Consider the following 17,440-nt stretch of genomic DNA (forward strand, 5'->3'; position numbering starts at 1 on the left):
CACTCAATATGAATTCTTTGGCACTCATAAGCCTTGTTGAATAGTAACATATACGGTGTTCTTCCGAAGCGGCCATATTGTATTTGTCTTCACCCATATTGGAAAATAAACTGAATGTCACATTTAACATTTAAGGAGTGTTTCACCAGCGGAACTGTTTTGCTAGGGACCATTGTCATAGATGGAAGAACATATTCTGATGGAGACAATTGGTCAAAAATAGTCTGTCGACTGTCCTCCATGTGTCACGTGACTGATGGCCATCAACTGGAACGGCGCGTGTTGTCAACGAAGGGGTGGAGTTTTCTAATTTCTATGCAATGCAGATGAATCACACAATCTTTCTTTATTTACTTACTACACAGATACACATACAGACAATCAACATCAATCAAAGGACAGGCGTGATACGCCCGTGTCATAAATAACAGGTCATTCTATGGGGACGTATAAACTGGGGACGCCATGAACAGTAGGAGAGACTTGTCTGACACTGACCGTAGAGACAGTGGACTGTATATGCCACACATTCCCCCCCACTCGGTACAAGGTAGGGGGAAACATAAATAAACATATAGAATAAAGTGTAAACGTCACGATAGCATTACGCCGTGAATAACATGATTATCAGCACTAGATCCGAGGAGGATATATTAAACAGATAACATTGAAATATATATCACATGATATCATATACATAGTGTTATGTCACAGTTGGAATGTGTATTTCTCTGTTCTAGCATCTCTAGCCTCAACAAGGGAGGTTGGCGACTGTCTTTGTTTCAACAACGGGATACATGTGCACGCTGTGTTGGAATTGCAATGGTCACAATGCCACACGATGCGGCGGGGCATGGTTGATGCAGCGCACAGTTGATGCAGCGGGGCATGGTTGATGCAGCGGGTCATAGTTGATGCAGCGGGGCATTGTTGATGCAGCGCACAGTTGATGCAGCGGGGCATGGTTGATGCAGCGCACAGATGATGCAGCGGGGCATTGTTGATGCAGCGCACAGTTGATGCAGCGGGGCATTGTTGATGCAGCGCACAGTTGATGCAGCGGGGCATTGTTGATGCAGCGCACAGTTGATGCAGCGGGGCATTGTTGATGCAGCGCACAGTTGATGCAGTGGGGCATTGTTGATGCAGCGCACAGTTGAGGCATTTGGCAGTTCAAACATAGAACTATTGATACGTTGAACCGTCTATACAACGGGCACTTGATAATAGGAAAGGTTAATGCATTGAACAGTTGATGTGTCGAACAGCCTATATGGTGATCAGTTTATGTGGTGATCAGTTAATGTGTCGAACAGTTGATGTGTCGAACAGCTTATGTGGTGATCAGTTCATGTGGTGATCAGTTTATGTGATGTGTCGAACAACTGATGTGGTGAACAGCTTATTTTTCGAACAGCTAATGTGGTGATAAGTTAACTGTAGAACAGTTGATGTGTCGAACAGCTTATGTGGTGATCAGTTCATGTGGTGATCAGTTTATGTGATGTTTCGAACAATTGATGTGGTGAACAGCTTATTTGTCGAAAGTTTATGTGGTGAACAGTTTATGTGTCGAACAGTTTATGTAGTGAATAGTTTATGTGTCGAACAGTTGATGTTGTGAACAGCTTATGTGGTGATCAGGTAATGAGGTGAACAGTTTATGCGTCGTATAGTTAAGTGGTGAACAGTTGATGTGTCGAACAGTTTATTTGTCCAACAGCTTATGTTGATATCAGGTTATGTGGTGAACAGTTTATGCGTTAAACAGTATATTTGTCGAACAGCTAATGTGGTGATCAGTTCATGAGGAGATACGTTTATGTGTCGAACAGTTGATGTGTCGAACAGCTAATGTGGTTATCAGTTGATGTGTCGAACAGATTATGTGGTGAACAGTTTATGTGTCGAACAGCTCATGTGGTGATCAGTTCATGAGGAGATAAGTTTATGTGTCGAACAGTTCATGAGGAGATAAGTTTATGTGTCGAACAGTTCATGTGTCGAACAGCTAATGTGGTTATCAGTTGATGTGTCGAACAGATTATGTGGTGAACAGTTTATGTGTCAAACAGCTTATGTGGTGAGCAGATTATGGGATGATCAGTTCATGTGGTGAACGGTTGATGTGTCGAACAGTTTATGTGGTGATCAGTTTGTGTGGTGAACAATTATTGTAACGAATAGTTGACATGTAGAACTTGAAGAATGGAATGTGACGCAGTTTGAGTTATTTGTAAATCAGTTGCAGCGTAACTCTTAGTCACTTTGACCCTTCCAGCAAATGAGTCGCAGTACAGTTGCTCTTGTTTTGATACTTCTGTTCATGAATATTCATGACTACGTGAACTTGGCCTTGATGATCTGTGAGGTAGATTCCTTTGCATTAGCGTATATGAGATAGATGTCCTCCCCCTGGGTGAACGTCTCCCAGTCGGCCGACGGCAGCGTCTTCAGCCTGTGTACGGGGACGAATCTGTCCAGCCCCTGCCATCTGTACACCACGCTCGCCAACTCCTCGCCCTCGCCCCCGTTCTGGGCGTTAGACACCACCAAGAAATGGTCGCCGCCCACCCGGACATACTCCCAGTCTATTGCACTGAAACACAGAATATGCACTAACATAGGACAAATATTTACACACCTTTATGTTGGAAGAGGACATATATACACGCACCTGTATGTGGGACTTTCACGAGACAGGACATATATACACGCACCTGTATGTGGGACTTTCACGAGACAGGACATATATACACGCACCTGTATGTGGGATTTATCACTAAACGGGACATATATACACGCACCTGTATGTGGTACTATCACGAGACAGGACATATATACACGCACCTGTATGTGGGATTTATCACTAAACGGGACATATATACACGCACCTGTATGTGGTACTATCACGAGACAGGACATATATACACGCACCTGTATGTGGGAACTATCACTAAACGGGACATATATACACGCACCTGTATGTGGTACTATCACGAGACAGGACATATATACACGCACCTGTATGTGGGACTATCACGAGACAGGACTTATATACACGCACCTGTATGTGGGGACTATCACGAGACAGGACATATATACACGCACCTGTATGTGGGACTATCACGAGACAGGACATATATACACGCACCTGTATGTGGGGACTATCACGAGACAGGACATATATACACGCACCTGTATGTGGGGACTATCTGGAACTTCTCGAACACTCTCTTCTGCCTGTTTAGTTTGTAGATGGTGGAGTTAGTGTAGAATGTATCCACGTCTTTGTAGTTCTGGGGACCGTAGTTGTAAGCGTTGGCTACAGCCAGGAAGTGGTCGCCGTCGATGCTGAAGAACTCCCAGTCTGTGGCACCGTTAGTCTGTAGACATGGGGGAGTTATAGGTTCTCTCTGACAAATCGGTGATGGCTAGAGCAAGCCTGGGGGTCTTTGTTTGCTAAGATGGCTATAAATGTGAAGAGACCCATTGTGGCAGCTAATTGAAGGTGTTGTCTATCATTGTTCTTCACGCAACAGAAGACTTTATATGAAGTTTTGTCAACATTTTTTTCAACGGAACTCGGGTGATCAGTCCTTCGTGAATTAACGTTGAAAGCCCCTCGTGGAAGATTACCGAAATCTGTCGTAGCTCGAGCTCGTGTTTCAAAATGGTAAATATCAAAGACGAGTTCAACCTTAGAGATAGTTCAAATCATATCAGATGCTACTGAATTACAGAAAATTCATCTTTTTAAAAATACTGATAATACACTCCTCATAAATACTGTAAATCGTGAAATTAATGCGTCTCTAAAAGAATGCGACCACTGGCCCCTAGCCAAGCATGCGACTCAATATGAATGCGACACTCCCCTCCTCTCAAGCATCAGTGGATGTATATCTAAAGAAAATGTCCTCTGTCGTCAGGTTTGCAGGAGAATCCTCACCTTAGTCCAACCTTACATTACAGTAGTAGGGATAATGAAACATAAATGTGCATGCCAAGTATTAGAACAAAGATAAGTGTTGATGACAAACAATCCATGCAAGAAGGGCGGTTGGGTAGCCTAGTGGTAAAAGCGTTCACTCGTCACGCCGAAGACCAGGGTTCGATTCCCACATGGGTACAATGTGTGCAGCCCATTTCTGTTATCCCCCGCCGTGGTATTACTGGACTATTGCTAAAAGCGGCGTAAAACCTCACTTACTCACTCACTTACCCTATGCAAGAACGTTTGTGCCTGTAAAACGGAACACTAAAACACATCCTAAGTTTGCACGTGCCTCACGCAGTAGCGCCACACACGTGCGTAGGTGGCATTCCTAATTTAGAGACAATTAAGGAAGGTCGATTAATCTCTGTGTACCATTATTACTGTCAGTGTTTATAACACGCTTGTGATGTATTTGATTTCATTCATTGTTTGTGTATGAACTAGCGACGCAGCGTCCGGGCTATTGACATCCTGGAAACTGTCAGAATTAGAGGTCAGCGTGCTGTGGCCAGTCATTCCATGTTACCAACAAACACAAAACGGGTTACGGGTCAGGCGCCTAGCAATCGTTTACATGCATCTTATCTTAACTAAAATCTCTTACAATAATTGGAGATTTAAGTTATGTCCGAGTTCCCCCGAGTCACTGCCCCTTTAGAGCAAAATTAATAGACCTGGTTGAAGCGAACGTAAAATGTCCATCTAATGATGGATAAAGACAATCACCTTCCACTACCCAGCACTACCCTGCACTACCCAGCAGTACCCAGCACTACCCTGCACTACCCAGCACTACCAAGCACTACCCTGCACTACCCAGCAGTACCCAGCACTACCCATCCTAACCCCACTCGAGACTCCATACCTCCATCGTCTGGAACTGAACGAAGCGGTCGTTTTGCCAAAAGTAGATGACAGAGTCGATGAGGGTGGTGAGGCCGTTGAAGGCGTTGGCGATAGCGATGAAGTGGAAGTCGTTGACAACGAAATGCGTCCAGTCGTAAGCCCCGACCGTCATAATTGACTGGAACTCTGTGAAATTACGTTGACTGAAGTCCCACTTGTAGATGACAGAGTCGACCATGGTGTTGTCGCCTGTAGAGAAGCGCAGGACGTTACTGACGGATTGAAGTCAACGACGTCAATGGTTTTGTTTGCTCATTGTTTAACGCCGCACTCAGCAAATATCACAGCGATATGACGGCGGTCTGTGAATAATTAAGTCTGAACCAGACAATCCAGTGATTCATGAGAATCGGTCTAAGCAAATGGGATACGGTGACACGCATCAAGTACCGTTAGTAGCCTCTTAAGAAAAGCGACGTCAATGTGATAACCCATTAAACAAGCTTTTAACGGCGGTCCCCAGCTCCCCCGGTAGCACGTCTTTCAAAGCTTTAGATGAGGTGAGCGGAAATGGGGTTTAACGTCGCGTCCAAGATTATTGCACTTATAAAGCGACGTGCATACACGTGTGTGTGTGTGTGTGGCTGCTGGTACTAGTCCGGACGGATGCCGAGCACAGGCAGGGTAACGTGTTTTGGAATGACGTGGCCGGGGATCGAAACCCCGGCCTCCCCCTCTCCGGACAGACGCTGTACCACTAGACCACGGAGGCGGTCTCAAAACTCTAGCTTCTAGCAAAAACAATCGTTCCCTCATATTACAAGGACACACTTGTCATATTATAAGTTAGGAGGCAAGCGTATCAATTATTAGTTTGTCCTTACCCGTCACACATTATCATACACACGTAATTATAAAAACAACCGAATATCGTGATGTTCTTGAAGACATTCCCCTAAAACTACCCAGCGTGCTTGGCAACTCCACCGACCTTGTGCGTGGTTAGCGACGGCGAGGTAGTGTTGGCCGTCAATCTTAAAGTATTCAAAGTCGCGTGCCGTCCACGTGACGAAGGTCTGGTACGGCTTAAACTTCTTCCTCTTCTTGTGCCAGCGGTACACGGTGGAGTTGGACGCCTGGTCGGGGGAACTGCCGTAATTGGCTACTGCAAGGAAAAACTGAAAATGAAATAAATACGTCACGCACTGGATTGCCCTAGAAAAACATGCAGCGGTCGACCCCATGCACGCATTGAGATATTACTCAGCAAAAGGTCGGCGGGGGAGGGGTGTCAGCTATCCCCTCCCTGAAAATCAAATGTAGGCAGTAAAATTATCTGAGAGGATTTTGAAAGTTTGGAACCCTCCGTTTTAAAAATGCTGGATCCGCTCTTGATAGTTATGTGGTTTTATCATGAACAGCCCAGCAACACCAGAGAGTTCTGGTCCTTTTGGGGACTTGGATTGTACTCCATATCTGAACTGTACCCAGAGCGGCAGACCATTTTGCAGAGACAACTCGACCCACTTCATGTAAAATCAGACAATTGGAATATTCTTTGCTTCGAAATTACGGATCAATGAGTCAACCCTCTTTAGCGATGTTGTTACATTTTGCATTCTTGTCCAGCTAAATATTTATCAGGTGGCAATGGTTGTCACAGAGTCAGTACTAGGATTGGCCTATTCCCTCCAATAAGAGAATATTTAAAAACTGAAATGAGTTGTCTGCCCTTACTTGATTCTTGATAGTGAAGTGGCACCAACTCTGTGCCGCCTCAGTCTCCAGCTTCTGGTAGAAGGTGAACTGATTCTCCACCCACTTGAACAACGCAGAGTCCCCCTCCCCCGCCTGCCCGGCGAACACGGCGAACAGCCCCTCCCCCAGTAGCGTGAACACCTCCACGTCGATGGAAGCGGCCGGCGTCTGAACGTCGTGGTAGGCCTCAAAGTAATCCAGCTTCTTCTTACCTGGAGAGCAACATGCATGTGTCACGATAATCGTGCAGATGTCACGGTAATCATACAGCAACATATAGGTGTCACCATAATCAAACAGCAACATACAGGAGTCACGGTAATCATACTACAACATACAGGTGTCACGATAATCGTACAGATGTCACGGTAATCATACAGCAATATATAGGTGTCACGATAATCAACAACATGCAGGAGTCACGGTAATCATACAGCAACATATAGGTGTCACGGTAATCATAGCAACATACAGATGTCACGGTAATCATAGCAACATACAGCTGTCACCGTGAGAGAGTGAGTGACTGAGTGAGTGAGGGAAAATCAGGGGTATACATCGGCCGCTGTAAATGTACCCTCGTACAGTAGATGCAAGGCGAATATTCATATACACTTTGACTCTTTAATGGGAATTACAGTGACGCTATACAAACAACAAAATTCAATTAAATGCCATCGTTTCCGTCACAAATACATTTTCAGCGAAATTTGTTGTCAGTAGTCGAGTAGTTCATCAATGAACTATTCGATAAGTGTCAGAAACTGCGTTGTTCAGATATTGATCAATTAATAATGTATAGATCTGTCACACATTCTTGGGGTATGCTGCTTTATCGTCACTACCGTACATCTGACCAGCTTAACTACAACCTCACCCGTTTGAATGTTCACTTCCTTCCATATTCCATTGACACAGACCTTGACCTTGTCAGAATATACATCGAAAGCGAGGTTGCCAACGTCACTCCACGAGCACTGCACCCTCTGGGGCCAAAATGGCGACTGTTCGTATGCGTGTGGGAACGTCGTTACTGTGTTGTCCATCCTGCGGTGTCGTTTGGGGGGACACACTTTGGCCACGGCGTCAGCCCCGGGGACGAGGATCAAGTCTTTGAGGTAGCCCTGGTGGCGAGATGAAATGTATTTATGAAGAACTAGTTTAATGGCGGATTGTGGACTAATACCTGAAAGAAAAGTTGATTGAACTTTAGAATCGCCCCATGTTTTATCCTTTCATATTTTTTTAAATAAGTGAGTTAATATTGTTTTTTTCTACGCTATAAATGTACGTATATAGAGGAAGCACCACTGTCATTTTGCTTGCACTACGCTATATAATGGTGAAATATCATGTTTCTCTCATCAAGTGACTGGGAAAAGGAGATATTTTCACGAGTGGCGAATATCCTATTTATTATATACCTTTTGTGTAGTTGGTGCTGGAACGTTAAATCGTTTCATTACAAACGTAAAACCTTGAAACGTAAATTATCCCTACATCACACACAGGACGGTTCACCACCCTTTGTATTTACGACTGAAAAAGTAGTTTCGTGTTTGAAAAATCTTAAAAAATGAAAAGCAAAAGTAACAAAAACTATTTAAGGTCACGAGCATTCTGTTTCATACATGTAGATATGATTACATACAATCTCAACTGAAAAAAGATTTCCTAAAAGCTACGAGATCGCTGTTGGAAGGGAAAGAATACACACCAGTCAAATAAATAAAAAAACGCTTTGCGAAACGAACAGTCTCGATTGACGACTTAAATGATAATTTTACAGTTTATAACGAAACATTTTCAAGAGAATAACAAACGACAAGAAGCAATATAAACTCCATATAAATGAACATCTGTCATTATTTTGCCTTGTCAATGTGGAACGAACGAAAAATGAGGTCAACAGTTTGTGAACGGACCAGACACTTACGAAAAAGGGAGACAATTTGAGGGGAGGTCACTCTTGTATGACAATAGTTCCGTCAAAGTGTTATGTTCACAGCAGTGAAAGATCAAGTGTTAAATCAACAGCAGTGAAATATCAAGTGTTATGTTCACTGCAGTGAAATATCAATTGATATGTTGACTGCAATGAAAATATCACTTTTTCTCAACTTCTGAAAACTAATGTATATAATAAAAGTACCACTGTCTGTCATTGTGTTGGTTGGTTGGTTGGTTGTTTAACGCCGCACTCATCAATATTCCAACTATATGACGGCGGTCTGTAAATAATCGAGTCTGGACCAGACAATCCAGTGGTTGATATCATGAGAATCGATCCACGCAAATTGGGATCGATGACATGCATAACCCAAGTCAGCGAGCCTGACCACCCGATCCCGTTAGTCACCTTTTACGACAAGCATAGTCGCTTTTTACGGCAAGCATGGGTTGCTGAAGACCTATTCTACGGGTCCTGTGATTATGTCTGTAGGCTATAAATGTACGTACACATAAGCACCATTGTCATTAACATGACATTTACCTCCTTTGTTAAGGATCACGCCATCAGATGAACCTGGAAATGTTTTGCTTCCACACATCAAAGATATATCTCGGAAAGATACGTTTCACGTGTAAAGTCAGACCTACTTACAACGGATTAGTCCGCATAAGCAAAGTTCCATTTCACAAGTCTGCATCATCTGATGTTATTGCATGAGTCAATGTAAGTCTGTCTAGGAGACGGAGAAGCCATCGCGATCCAACGATAGTGACACTATACAATTCCAAAATACAACCACTGTGCCTCAAGCTGTGACCTAATGTTCTGCAGCATCCAGGTTTTGTCAGTTATGAAAATGCACACTTTAAACATTGTATAAAAAGTAATCACTTTCGTCAACACCTCGTGATGCGCCGCGAGCAGCCTTATCCGTGATCTAAATCAGATGTTCTTTAAGGTGTCCCGATACATGATGTCTATTGAGCAACACCGCGTCTAAACAAGGTTCACAGTATTCGAAAGCCGTGAAATTACAAGTTAGAGTGTTCACACATCCCACTACCTCAAAGGAAGCCCCGGGGGGGGGGGGGGGGGGGGGGGGGGGGGGGGGGAGTATGTGCCCCGGACGGCCCACGGGCACTGCAGGGTCGTCACCCTCCTCTGAAGTCTCCACCGTCGTGCTTCCATCTACCCCAGTGTCACTTTCCGTGGCAGACTGAAGGTTGGTGTTGAGCGTACCGAGAACATATACGCTGCTATTTGAGCGCCATAAGGATAGATTGCTTCTATTCCGTTTGCCATTCAGGTAGCATCTTCTGTTCTATTCGCCATACATATAGCTTGCTTCTATTCTGTTCGACATACAAAAGGCTTGATTCTGCTGTGTTCGACATAAGATAGATTGGTTCTGTTGTGTTCGACATACATATAGATTGCTTCTATTCCGTTCGCCATACCGATAGCTTGCCAATGTTCGCCATACAAATAGCTGGCTTCCTTGCTGTTCGCCCTACAAATAGCTGGCTTCTATTCTGTTCGCCATACAAATAGCTGGCTTCTGTGCTGTTCGCCATACAAATAGCTGGCTTCAGTGCTGTTCACCATACAAATAGCTGACTGCGCTGTTCGCCATATAAATAGCTGGCTTCTGTGCTGTTCGCCATACAAATAGCTGACTTCTGTGCTGTTCGCCATACAAATAGCTGGCTTCTGTTCTGTTCGCCATACAAACAGCTGACTTCTGTGCTGTTCGCCATACAAATAGCTGACGTCTGTGCTGTTCGCCATACAAATAGCTGACTTTTGCTCTGTTCGCCATACAAAAAGATGACTTCTGTTCTGTTCGCCATACAAATAGCTGGCTTCTATGCTGTTCGCCATACAAATAGCTGGCTTCTGTGCTGTTCGCCATACAAATAGCTGGCTTCTATTCTGTTCGCCATACAGATAGCTTGCTTCTGTGCTGTTCGCCATACAAATAGCTGGCTTCTGTGCTGTTCGCCATACAAATAGCTTGCTTCTATTCTGTTCGCCATACAGATAGCTTGCTTCTGTGCTGTTCGCCATACAAATAGCTGGCTTATGTTGTGTTCGCCATACAAATAGCTGGCTTCTGTGCTGTTCGCCATACAAATAGCTTGCTTCTATTCTGTTCGCCATACAGATAGCTTGCTTCTGTGCTGTTCGCCATACAAATAGCTGGCTTCTGTTGTGTTCGCCATACAAATAGCTGGCTTCTGTGCTGTTCGCCATACAAATAGCTGGCTTCTATTCTGTTCGCCATACAAATAGCTGGCTTCTATTCTGTTCGGTATACAAATAGCTGGCTTCCTTGCTGTTCGCCATACAAATAGCTGACTTCTGTTCTGTTTGCCATACAAATAGCTGGCTTCTATTCTGTTCGGTATACAAATAGCTGGCTTCTATTCTGTTCGCCATACAAATAGCTGGCTTCTATTCTGTTCGGAATACAAATAGCTGGCTTCCTTGCTGTTCGCCATACAAATAGCCGGCTTCTGTGCTGTTCGCCATATAAATAGCTGGCTTCTGTGCTGTTCGCCATACAAATAGCTTGCTTCTATTCTGTTCGCCATACAGATAGCTTGCTTCTGTTCTGTTCGCCATACAAATAGCTGGCTTCTATTCTGTTCGCCATACAAATAGCTGGCTTCTGTGCTGTTCGCCATACAAATAGCTGGCTTCCTTGCTGTTCGCCATACAAATAGCCGGCTTCTGTGCTGTTCGCCATATAAATAGCTGGCTTCTGTGCTGTTCGCCATACAAATAGCTTGCTTCTATTCTGTTCGCCATACAGATAGCTTGCTTCTGTTCTGTTCGCCATACAAATAGCTGGCTTCTGTTGTGTTCGCCATACAAATAGCTGGCTTCTGTGCTGTTCGCCATACAAATAAGTAGCTTCTGTGTTGTTTGTCATACAAATAGCTGGCTTCTGTTCTGTTCTACACAGCTTGGATTCCGCTCGTATTATGATTCGGTCGAAATATGAAACAAAAACCAACTGCTGTGTCGTTATGTCAAGGCAGTCTATAAAAGCGTTGAGAGAAAAAATAGAGAAAGAGGTGTGAATCTTTTATTACAAATTAACTAGTCCTAGATGCACGCACGCAATCGGGGAATTATTTGCATTTGTGGTGTCCTTAGTTATTTAAAAGAACACCAAATAATTTAATTCTGGTTTTGTACAATATATATCACCTATCTCACAAAATAAATTGCGCTTACGTTATACACGATCCTAAAACAAATGACGAGTGAAATAAATATGGAATAATATGTATTAATTACGTATCCTTACTTGAAAAAGTGTCCTTTTTCGTTTACATCCACCAATAATGAAGGAAGTGTTTGTCATTGGAAGGAATTCTGGGAACGCCCGGCGCACCTGTCTTTGACGCCGGTTCCTGCAATCCGTTGTCATGACGACAGTATCACCCGCCATGCTGAATCCAAGTGTGTGCCATTTATCACCTGAGAATATGTTCGTTTTAAAACGAAACGTTTTGTCATCATATTGAAACACTATTGCAACTTTCGTGAGTTTCACTGATATAATAATTTTGTTTGTTCTGTCATCCACGAGGGAAAACAAACATTCCTGTCTTTTCCGTCTCTGTGTATGTTTTAGCACGATAAATATTGAAAACTCCTCGGGAAAATATTCACATCGTTTAAAAATCTTGTTGGCTTTGAATTCCAGTCGGTTGGCTTCAGTCGTGAACTGGAATGCGTGGGTGTGGCTGCTCGCGACGTACACTACACTGACACCAGGGGGGATGTGATCAAGTGTTGGAACAGCCTCTTTCAGGAGATCCAGGGGGACTAAGTCTGAAACAGAAGGGGGAGAAAGCTACTGTCACAAATATTTCTCGTTTTTAGAATTCTTGGTCAGACACTCAGATATAAAAGGTTCTACTTCTTAGAAACAAAGTAATTGCAGCGTCGGTTGATGGTGGGTTCGAGTCTCGGTGTCGCTGAAGTAAGAAACATGGTCTATCATCGCGGCGCTAGTGCAATAAACCAGAATTTGTTATACATACAGTTGTACGTTTTCTTATTTACTCACTCACACATGATACTAACAACATGGGATACAAGTGGAGCACTGAAAGCGGAAGTAAACCCAACTCACTCACTCACTCACTCACTCACTCGAAAGCGTTACAACTATGTTTGACATAGACTTTTCATTAAAGTACACGAGGTTGGGGACATCAGATAGTCCCAGTAACGTTCATTCCATTTATTTACCACCTAATTGTGCCTGCGCACTTAAGATGTACAGTGAATATCAATCTGGCACTTATTAAGTAACCTAAGGGAGAAATGTATTAATTTGACACATGGATTTAATAACAACGACAAGATCTAAGCGAGCACTACAGGGGGGCTTAGTGCGCCTTTAAGGGAAGGAAGAGAATGCGCAGTGTTCCCAACGCCCACTATAATCTTACAGATTCATTCATGTTGGAAGAAAAACATACAAATTGAATATTTTATCAATCAAAGTAACCTGCAACAGGAAGCTAGGCCTGTCAGCTTGGATCACCAAGGCTCGATAACTGACGTCGTCGAGAGCTCGTGCGTAACTGTGAAGAGAAGTGACTCAACACAATAGTCGTGACAGTCGCGTCGCGAAGTCTCCACACAGCGTTACAAGAATCCTCGTGGGGATCTAACGGTAACCTTTGTCAGCCACAGACCATCAAAGACCGAACTTCAAGGAATCTCAGCTTTGCAAGTCGCTTTATGTGATCACAGATTGCGGCGATGGGCTTCCATGATATTAATCTCAACACACCACGGACAGAACCAGGGCTTACATGCTAATGTAAGCGTCTTAAACGGGTGATATACTGCAAGTCAAAGGCTCTGTTCTTATTAACAACTGAGAACTTGGCTGAATAGAAATTCAGACAAATCAGCGAATTTGATATACTAGGTAGTTAGGTTAATCTCACGCAGATGAGCTGTAGTCTTGGGTGATTCGCATAGCTGAGGGTGTGTTATCGATAAATCAGGGTAGATTAAACGGTGATATGTCTATCTCAGGACCCCCTCGTCACAAGCGTTCCTGGTACGTTAGGAAGTAAGTTGCCTCAGGTACAGAGAGAGGATTTAAATGTATGTTATAAACTGCTGTATATAGAGCGAGGATATTAATGTATGTTATAAACTGCTGTATACAGACCGAGGTTGTTAATGTATTTTATAAACTGCTATATACAGGGAGAGGATAAAAATGTATGTTATAAACTGCTGTATATAGAGCGAGGATATTAATGTATGTTATAAACTGCTGTATACAGACCGAGGTTGTTAATGTATTTTATAAACTGCTATATACAGGGAGAGGATTTAAATGTATGTTATAAACTGCTGTATACAGACCGAGGTTGTTAATGTATTTTATAAACTGCTATATACAGGGAGAGGATTTAAATGTATGTTATAAACTGCTGTATACAGACCGAGGTTGTTAATGTATTTTATAAACTGCTATATACAGGGAGAGGATTTAAATGTATGTTATAAACTGCTGTATATAGAGCGAGGATATTAATGTATGTTATAAACTGCTGTATACAGACCGAGGTTGTTAATGTATTTTATAAACTGCTATATACAGGGAGAGGATAAAAATGTATGTTATAAACTGCTGTATACAGAGCGAGGATATTAATGTATGTTATAAACTGCTGTATATAGAGAGGATTTAAATGTATGTTATAAACTGTTGTATATAAAGCGAGGGTATCAATGTATGTTATAAACTGATATATATATATATATATATATATATAGAGAGAGAGAGAGAGAGAGAGAGAGAGGGAGAGCGATTATATAAACGTATGTTATAAACTGTTGTATATAAAGCGAGGATATCAATGTATGTCATTAACTGCTGTACATATAGAGAGGATATATATGTTATAAACTGCTGTATATAGAACGAGGATATATGTGTTATAAACTGTTGTATACAGAGAGAGGATATCAAAGTATGTTATAAACTGCTGTATACAGAGCGAGGATATCAATGCATGTTATAAACTGCTGTATATAGAGAGAGGATATAAATGTATGTCATAAACTGTTGTATATAGAGCGAGGATATCAGTGTATGTTATAAACTGCTGTATATAGCGAGGATATACATGTATGTTATAAAAAGCTGTGTATATAGCGAGGATATTAATGTATGTTCTAAACTGCTGTGTATATAGCGAGGATATAAATGTATGTTATAAACTGTTGTATATAGAGCGAGGATATCAGTGTATGTTATAAACTGCTGTTTATAGAGAGGATATATGTATGTTATAAACTGTTGTATACAGAGCGAGAATATAAATGTGTGTTATTAACATTTGTATACAGAGCTAGGATATAAATGTATGTTATAAACTGTTGTATATGGAGTGAGGATATCAGTGTATGTTATAAACTGTTGTATATAGAGCGAGGATATACATGTATGTTATAAACTGCTGTATATAGAGCGAGGATATAAATGTATGTTATGAACTGCTGTGTATATAGCGAGGGTATAGATGTGTGGTATAAACTACTGTATACAGAGCGAGGATATACATGTATGTTATAAACTGCTGTGTATATAGCGATGATATACATATATGTTATAAACTATTGTGTATATAGCGAGGTTATACATGTATGTTATAAACTGTTGTGTATATAGCGAGGATATAAATGTATGTTATAAACTGCTGTGTATATAGCGAGGATATAAATGTATGTTATAAACTGTTGTATATAGAGCGAGGATATCAGTGTATGTTATAAACTGCTGTATATAGAGAGGATATATGTATGTTATAAACTGTTGTATACAGAGCGAGAATATAAATGTGTGTTATTAACATTTGCATACAGAGCGAGGATATAAATGTATGTTTTAAACTGTTGTATATGGAGTGAGGATATCAGTGTATGTTATAAACTGTTGTATATAGAGTGAGGATATCAGTGTATGTTATAAACTGCTGTATATAGAGCGAGGATATAAATGCATGTTATAAACTGCTGTGTATATAGCGAGGGTATAGATGTGTGGTATAAACTACTGTATACAGAGCGAGGATATACATGTATGTTATAAACTGCTGTGTATATAGCGATGATATACATATATGTTATAAACTATTGTGTGTATAGCGAGGTTATACATGTATGTTATAAACTGTTGTGTATATAGCGAGGATATACATGCATGTTATAAACTGTTGTGTATATAGCGAGGATATACTTGTATGTTATAAACTGTTGTGTATATAGCGAGGATATACTTGCATGTTATAAACTGTTGTGTATATAGCGAGGATATACTTGCATGTTATAAACTATTGTGTATATAGCGAGGGTATACATGTATGTTATAAACTGTTGTGTATATAGCGAGGATATACTTGCATGTTATAAGCTGTTGTGTATATAGCGAGGATATACTTGCATGTTATAAACTGTTGTGTATATAGCGAGGGTATACATGTATGTTATAAACTGTTGTGTATATAGCGAGGATATACATATATGTTATAAACTATTGTGTATATAGCGAGGATATACATGTATGTTATAAACTATTGTGTATATACCGAGGATATACATGTATGTTATAAACTGTTGTGTTTATAGCGAGGATATAGATGCATGTTATAAACTGTTGTGTATATAGCGAGGATATACATGTATGTTATAAACTGTTGTGTATATAGCGAGGATATACATATATGTTATAAACTATTGTGTATATAGCGAGGATATACATGTATGTTATAAACTGTTGTGTATATAGCGAGGATATACATATATGTTATAAACTATTGTGTATATAGCGAGGATATACATGTATGTTATAAACTATTGTGTATATAGCGAGGATATACATGTATGTTATAAACTGTTGTGTTTATAGCGAGGATATACTTGCATGTTATAAACTGTTGTGTATATAGCGAGGATATACATGTATGTTATAAACTGTTGTGTTTATAGCGAGGATATACATGTATGTTATAAACTGTTGTGTATATAGCGAGGATATACTTGCATGCTATAAACTGATGAACTGGAAGTCAAAGGAGCGGTTTGTAAACGTTATTTACTAGCATGGCACGCTGGGAGGTGACCATGGATGTGAAGCAACTAACTGATATTTGAGTTTCTGAATATACCTGTAGGCTTTAGCGACGTCCCACGTGATCGTCATGCACGACTACCGACACTAAGGTAGCGTAGTTGTGCTTGAAAGCCAAAGCGAGCGTAGTTTGAATGTGAAGTTCCGTTTGAAGGCTACCTGGCCTACAGTCACTTAAACAGCAGAATAAAACACAACCACTGGTAAAGGGAACCCATCTGTTCGCTTTATGTGCTAAACAAAGCATACAAAAACCCAGATATGACTTCAGTGAATATTCGCTTGCATTTAATGGGTTGCTTAAAACGAAACACGCTTCATTTAATACTGTAACGAACTCAGGCGCTATGTTGTAATAGCGCACAAGATAAAGGCTAATTAGCCGTGAAAATTGAAGTTTTCACATATTTAAATACTACCGAAATTTGTGTTGTGGTTGAGTGCTTTCGATTTCCATTAGGTTTTGTGAAACACAGTTACCTGATATTGGATCACAAGGGATGAGGTGTCTTCCTGTGCTGTCTACAGCCACAAAATGTTCAGCAATGACACTGGGACTAAGATGTAATAAACGCTCAATCTAACTAACAGTCGTAGTGAACTGGCGCAGAAAGTTGAATCGGTACGCGGAGGAATACACTCAGTGACCCACGTGACCTGAAGTGGAGGTTGTTTTGGCGACTGATAGAAACAATCAAAGATG

General features: G+C 41.4%; 1 protein-coding gene across 2 annotated transcripts in view; it reads right to left on the reverse strand.

The window, feature by feature from the left end:
- Positions 1 to 329: 329 nt before the first annotated feature.
- The window catches only part of LOC124149906 (thrombospondin-type laminin G domain and EAR repeat-containing protein-like), a 41,384-nt gene continuing 24,273 nt past the window's right edge, over positions 330 to 17,440 (reverse strand). For both annotated transcript variants that reach the window (XM_046521747.2, XM_046521748.2), the window contains exons 3-9: positions 11,875 to 12,404; positions 7,482 to 7,728; positions 6,584 to 6,816; positions 5,838 to 6,024; positions 4,866 to 5,095; positions 3,199 to 3,386; positions 330 to 2,599 (exon numbers count right to left, since the gene is read on the reverse strand). In XM_046521747.2, the coding sequence (XP_046377703.2) occupies positions 2,341 to 2,599; positions 3,199 to 3,386; positions 4,866 to 5,095; positions 5,838 to 6,024; positions 6,584 to 6,816; positions 7,482 to 7,728; positions 11,875 to 12,404 (1,874 nt within the window). In that variant the 3' untranslated portion in view covers positions 330 to 2,340. The remainder of the gene's footprint in view (positions 2,600 to 3,198; positions 3,387 to 4,865; positions 5,096 to 5,837; positions 6,025 to 6,583; positions 6,817 to 7,481; positions 7,729 to 11,874; positions 12,405 to 17,440) is intronic.

Source organism: Haliotis rufescens, unplaced genomic scaffold, assembly GCF_023055435.1.
Source record: "Haliotis rufescens isolate VD_foot unplaced genomic scaffold, xgHalRufe1.0.p SCAF_4, whole genome shotgun sequence".
In the NCBI taxonomy this organism is placed as follows: domain Eukaryota; kingdom Metazoa; phylum Mollusca; class Gastropoda; order Lepetellida; family Haliotidae; genus Haliotis; species Haliotis rufescens.